The following is a 6,943-nucleotide window of genomic DNA, read 5'->3' on the forward strand; positions in this document are numbered from 1 at the left end:
GTATCGGGCCAGTTTTCTTCAAATGATCACTGAACTACCCTGAATAGTAGATTCACTCCGGCGTAGGCAATGACTGGTTAGAACTCCTGTCTAGGAACCCAATACCTATATTCGCTGTGTTTTGTTTGTTTGTTGTTTAACGCCGCACTCAGCAATGTTCCAGCAAAACGGCGGCGGTCTGTAAATAATCGAGTCTGGTCCAGACAGTCCAGTGATTGACATCATGAGCATCGATCCACGCGATTGGGATACGATGACATGCATCAACCAAGTCAGCGAGCCTGACCACCTGATCCCGTTAGTCGCTTCTTGTTTTATGATATCCATCACTGGATTGTTTGGTCCACAATCGATTATTTACCGACCGCCGTCATATAGCTGGAATATATAAACGTAGGCCATAAGTGAAGTGAAGACCATTACTAATGTCCTGCATTCATTACTCTTCAACCTTTTTTTTTGAAGGACCACAACGACAACTACTACATCAACGACAACTACAACATCGACGACAACAACTACAACATCTACGACAACGACTTCGGGTAATACTTCGAATTTGTTTCACCTTCAATCTTACCTTGAAAGGTTTGTTTGTTTGTTTGCTTGTTTGTTGTTTAAGGCCTCATTCAGCTATAAGATGGCGGTCTGTAAATAATCGAGTTTGGACCGGACAATCCAGTGATTGACTTCATGCGCATCGATATACGCAATTGGGTTGCAATGGCATACATCAACCAAGTCAGAGAGCCTGACCACCCGATCCCGTTAGTCGCCTCTTTTGACAAGCAGAGTCGCCTTTTACGGCAAGCATTGGTTGTTGAAGACCTGTTCTACCCCGGGTCTTCACGGGTCTGGTCACTCAGCACCCTATGCTAGTCGTACGATGCGACTTAATAGATCGGGTGTACGTGGTCAGACTCGTTGACCTGGTTGAATGTGTATCATCGAACCCCGATGGCGTGGAACGTTGCACCAAGTATCAGTCAGTGGCTTTTCTGGTCCAGATTCGAGTATTTACAGACCGCTATCATACATATAGCTTGAATATTGCTGAGTGCGCGTTTAGCAACAAACAAATATCTTTCAGATCATGATGTTAGTGCAAGCTCTCATTACCAACTTAACGCTTTAACTGCATCAATGACGTAATAAATTAGAAGCTATAAAATGAGGGTTTGGTTATCAACCATTATATTATAATCAACAAATATCGTCCAACTCCAAATATCATCAAAATATGAATAAACAATTTATCAAGATCAAGATCTCTCGGGCGTTTTTAGAAGCAATATATTTTGTAGTGAAATGCCAAATGCTGTTTGTTTTGTTTGAGTGACGTCGTATCCAAAAACTATGACACCTGTTGATCCTTTCAACCCTAGATTTGCCAAGCATATATTTGTTTGTTTTTTCAGATCGCAAAGATGTTGCAGTATGTTACTGCTGAGTGAGATAAATCGCCATTTCATGTTGTAGGTCCCTTCTGTGTGTCTTCGTGTTTGGGACGTCCTGTTGGCAACGAACGTTACCCCCACTGCACAAGCTGCAGCAAGTATGTCCAGTGTCTTGCGACGGGGATAAAAGTGACGACATGCCCGTCAGGTTTACACCACAACGATGCCAAAGACGACTGTGACACAGTCTCTAACGCCGCTTGCACGTGAGTCACATGGTGCACATAGTGAGTATTATTTTACGCCGCTTTTAGCAGTATTCCAGCAGTATAACGGCGGGGGACACCGGAAATGGGCCTCAAACAATGTAACCATGTGTGGAATTAAACCTGCGTCTTCAGCGTGACGAGCGAACGCTTTAACCACAAGGCTACCCCACCGCCCCCGTGTGTCACAACAAAAGAAATATAGGAGTCGGTGTTATAACTTATACCAGGTGGTTTTATGGTTGGAAGGTTGTTGTTTTACGCCGCACTCAGCAATATTCCAGCTATATGACGGCGGTCTGTAAATAATCGAGTATGGACCAGACAATCCTGTGATTGATATCATGAGCATCGATCCACGCAATTAGGATACGATGACATGCATCAACCAAGTCAGCGAGCCTGACCACCCGATCCCGTCAGTCGCCTCTCACGACAAGCTTAGTCGCCTTTGACGGCAAGCATGGGTTGCTGAAGACGTAATCTACCCCGGATCTTCACGGGTCCACACAATTGAGATACGATGACATGCATCAACCAAGTCAGCGAGTCTGACCACCCGATCCCGTTAGTCGCCTCTTACGACAAGCTTAGTCGCCTTTTACGGCAAGCATGGGTTGCTGAAGACCTATTCTACCCCGGATCTTCACGGATCAGGTGGCTTTATGGATGGGGGGTCAGCTTGTAAATGTTCGAATGACAAAGCTAATATTAATATGGTCTGTAATCAAACAAGCCGGTTACAGAGCCTTATCGTCCGATCCATTTAGCCGCCGAGCCGCCTCCGTGGTCTAGTGGTAGAGCGTCCGCCCGGAGAGCGGAAGGTCCGGGGTTCGATCCCCGGCCGCGTCTACTGGTCAAAAGACGTCAAAAGATGGTACTTGTTGTTACCCTGTCTGGCGCTCGGCATTAAGGGGCAAAAACAAGGACTGGTCGGCTCGGAGTCAGTATACTGTGTCTGAGTGGGGTATTCATGTTAAACTGCGGCATGGTATCTCAGTGAGCTTGCACTATAAATCGACATCAGTCCGGACTAGTAGAAGCAGGCACAAACACACGTGCAAAATTCAATAATCTTGGACGCGACGTGAAACCCAATTTCACCTCACCTCATTTTGTCGATAACCATAAATCTCACCTGGGCCCACTTGCACAAAGCGATCTTAGCGCTAAGACTATCATAAGCCTTTGTTAAAGTATGGGAGTTACGATCATCTTAGCACTAAGATCGCTTTGTGCAAGTGGGCGCAGCAATCACCACAAAGGATCAGTATTTCTAAAAGCGAATAGAATGGTCTTCTAGCGTAAGATCTCTCTCTCAACTCAACTTAATCCTCGTGGATATTCCAGCTTAGATCAGGGCCCACTTGCACAAAGCGATCTTAGCGCTAAGATGATCTTAACTCCCATACTTTAACATAGGCTTAGCGCTAAGATCGTTTTGTGCAAGTGGGCCCTGGTCCACAGCAACCTGTGTCTGTCTCACGAAACGAATCCACAAATATCCTCCGGGTATACACAGACGAGGTTCTAAAATGTTCATGGACAAACCTCATCGGAGTGTGAGCCTTCATTGAGTGAGGGGGAACTGTATGAAAGTCGGCGCTTGCGAGCTCAAGGAATTGTGGATGAAAACCAGGGATAAAATAATGTTAAAACAAATTCGAAAACATTTTCCTCCTTTGCAACAAAGGTCAACAAGGAGTCAAAACATGACATTGTACTGTTTGATTGTTGTTTAATGCCGCACTCAGCAATATTCCAGCTATATGACGGTTGTCTGTAAATATTCGAGTCTGGACCCGACAATCCAGTGAGTGATATCATGATCATCGATCTACGCAAATGGGATACGATGACATGCATCAATCAAGTCAGCGAGTCTAACCACACGATCCCGTTAGTCGTCTCTTACGGCAAGCACAGTCGCCTCTTATGACAGAAACTATACTGACTTCAAAGGACAAACAGATTTGGTAAATACAGGAAATACATGAATAATTTTAGCTATGAAGTTATCGCTCATAAACTATTCAAAAGAGGTAACAGAACACCCGATTCTTTCATAACACTGTAATTAATATGTTATGACGCGTGAATTACAGCAATATGGGGTGAGGTGAGGTGAGGTGAGGTGAGGTGAGATGAGGTGAAATGGGGTCTAACGTCGCGTCCAACATTATTGCACTTATATAGCGACGTGCATGTACGTGTGTGTGTTTGTGTTGCTGCTTGTACTAGTCCGGACTGATGCCGATTTATAGTGCTAACATGAATACCCCACTCAGACACAGTATACTGACTCCGAGCCGACCAGTCCTTGTTTTAGCCCCTTAATGCCGAGCGCCAGACAGGGTAACAACAAGTACCATCTTTTAACGTCTTTTGGTATGACGCGGTCGGGGATGGAACCCAGGACTTTCCGCTCTCTGGGCGGACGCTCTACCACTTGACCACGGAGGCGGTTACAGCAATATGAAAGAAGCGGGTGTTATAAAGACTATAATTACAAAATCAAGTTTTGTTGCAGAATAACCTCGCCTACAACTGCAGCAACATCAGCGACAACAAAACCAGGTTTGTACTGCTAACACACAAACTCTACCTTAGTTATATACCTGTCTGGCGCGTGTTACCGGTAGGGCTGGATATGCTTTTCCTTTTCGCGAACACCTGGTGTCATCACTGATTTTCAGGGGTCAATTCATAAAATGTTTACCGCTATTTTGCCTTATACGCCAAATGCAAATTGTTTCGGCTGATAATCGTGACTGTTTGTTTATATATTTCATATTCGCGAACACCTGGTGTCATCACTGATTTTCAGGGATCAATTCATAAAATGTTTACCGCTAGTTTGCCTTATACGCCAAATGGAATCTGTTTCGGCTGATAATCGTGACTGTTTGTTTATATATTTAGCAAATACTCACTGATATTTGCTACTTGTGAATTGACGAAATATGCAGAAATAACTTTTGGGTGTAATGAAAGACTTAAAACGTTATCGCTGTGCAGAGTTGCGTCCCTCGGACACGCCAGAAACCTATGATTGTGGGTTCGAATCCCGGTTCGCCCCGATTATGTTTCTAGGTTTGTCAGCACCATACCCGTGCTCGTGGCTTTTACCGAAGTGGTAAACGTCTGGGACCTGCATCACTTCGGGCTTTCCTCCCACATTAAGCTGACACGCCGTGATATAACTGGAATACTGTTAAAAGAGGCGTTAAACTCACTCACTCACTCACTCATTTAACACGTTATGCTTAAGTGTAGGTACTCGCATACGTTTTTTACATCACTGTCATATTTAGTCCAAGCGAAGCATGCTCCCTTATACAAAGTGTCTTCTTAGCCACGTGTAAACCATCGGTTAAAAAAACATGAGGATATCATGTTCACATTTTACTCCAACAGCACTAGCGACTTCATCGACATTTTGTTTAAAATCCTGTGTCGGTATGATGGTCAGCAACGAGCGCTACCCCTACTGCAGCGACTGCACCAAATACATTCAATGTCTGTCCACTGGACAAAAGGTTACAACGTGTCCAGCCGGGCTCCACCACAACGACATCATCGACGACTGTGATCAACCAAGCACAGCCAATTGCCAGTAAGTGATTGGTTGCCCCCTATAAATGAACAAACGAAAAAAAAATATCACCCTTACTCCTGTTTCAAATCCAATTAGTTGTTTAATGTTTAAAGACTTCTTTGTGTTCTCCGTCCTTATATGGTTGCAATAGCACTGCACTGTGTGCGTATATTGTTTAATGCCGCACTGCGCACAATCCCATTAGTATGATCACGGTATGTAAATATGAAGTCTGGACCAGACAATCCAGTGATGATATTCTGTTCATATAGTCACAGAGTCTAACCACATGGGTGCCGTTGTACAAAACAACCTTAGCACTTCGCCGGTCGTACGTCTATGCTAAGGTATTGAAGTTACTATCACCTTAGCACTAAGACCGCTTTGTTCAACAGCCCCCTGATGCATTAAGTCGCCACTCAGACCAGCAAAGGCTACTAAGGACCAATTTAAACCGGACTCCCCAAACGTGCCCAATATGGTTTTTTATGGAGTATGGTTTTACGCCGCTTTTAGCAATATTCCAGCAATATCACGGCGGGGGACACCAGAAATGGGCTTCACACATTGTACCATGTCGGGAATCGAACCCGGGTCTTCGGCGTGACGAGCGAACGCTTTAACCACTAGGCTACCCGACCGCCCCCTTGCCACAAGCAATGGTGTGCTGGAGAAACAATCTATTCAGGTTCTGTACGGGCCAATAATATTACTAAGTCAGGTGCACTTCAGGCTTATAGTGTAACATGCACTCTGACATTGTTAGAGTATTGGAGTGAGTTTGTTTGTTTTTTGTTTTTAACGCCGCACTCAGCAATATTCTAGCTGTATGACGGCCATAAATAATTGCGTCTGGACCAGACAATCCAGTAATTGACATCATGAGCATCGATCCACGCAATTGGGATACGATAACATGCATCAATCAAGTCGGTAAGTCTGACCACCCGATCCCATTAGTTGCCTCTTACGGCATGCATGGTTGCTGAAGACCTATTCTCCACCCAGATCTTCACGGGTCTATTGGAGTGAGGCAACAACGGCACACAAATACTGACATTCAATGCGCCCGTCACCTTCAATCAAAGAATCTACTTTAATCTCCCCTTACTTCAAGGTCGGACTCAGCAGGCACTTCCGGTACTTCCGGCGCAACCGGAAACTGCGTGGCCACCTGTAGCAACATTGCCGACGGCAACTACCAGGACTGCACCGACTGCTACAAGTACGTTGCCTGCTCTGGAGGGCTCATGTACGTGATGGACTGTGCTGCCACTCTTGTGTGGGACGACTCCATGAAAAGGTGTGAAGGGACGTCCTCTACCTGCACCGCCATTGGTTAATCATTACCATTTCAGATCGTGCATGTAGTGCTACATCTGTGAGAAACTGCTTTTGTATGTGAAATGTTTGAGTAGATGGTCTACCAAACAAAATAGATTATAGCAGATTGTGGTTATTGTCCATATTTGTATGATGCTACGTCAGGTAGCTTGTATATCTTGTATAATCTGATGAGAAATGCATAGAAGTATTCACGCGTTTGTTAGCCCCGACCATACATGGGATGAGAGTTACCTCCCTTTCTAAATTGTTCAAGCCTTATAGTAATGAGTGAGTGAGTGAGTTTTATTTTACGCCGCTTTTAGCAATATTCCAGCAATATCACAGCGGGGGACACC

General features: G+C 44.8%; 1 protein-coding gene across 1 annotated transcript; it reads left to right on the plus strand.

Annotated features, from left to right (window-relative positions):
* Positions 1-494: 494 nt before the first annotated feature.
* On the plus strand, positions 495-6,716 carry LOC125372066 (peritrophin-1-like). Its single transcript, XM_048380982.1, has 5 exons — positions 495-545; positions 1,480-1,663; positions 4,194-4,240; positions 5,081-5,279; positions 6,379-6,716. The coding sequence occupies exons 4-5, from the start codon at positions 5,125-5,127 to the stop codon at positions 6,602-6,604; spliced, it is 381 nt and encodes a 126-aa protein (XP_048236939.1). The 5' UTR covers positions 495-545; positions 1,480-1,663; positions 4,194-4,240; positions 5,081-5,124; the 3' UTR covers positions 6,605-6,716.
* The last annotated feature ends 227 nt before the right edge of the window (positions 6,717-6,943 follow it).

The sequence above is a fragment of the Haliotis rufescens genome, unplaced genomic scaffold, assembly GCF_023055435.1.
Source record: "Haliotis rufescens isolate VD_foot unplaced genomic scaffold, xgHalRufe1.0.p SCAF_34, whole genome shotgun sequence".
NCBI lineage: Eukaryota > Metazoa > Mollusca > Gastropoda > Lepetellida > Haliotidae > Haliotis > Haliotis rufescens.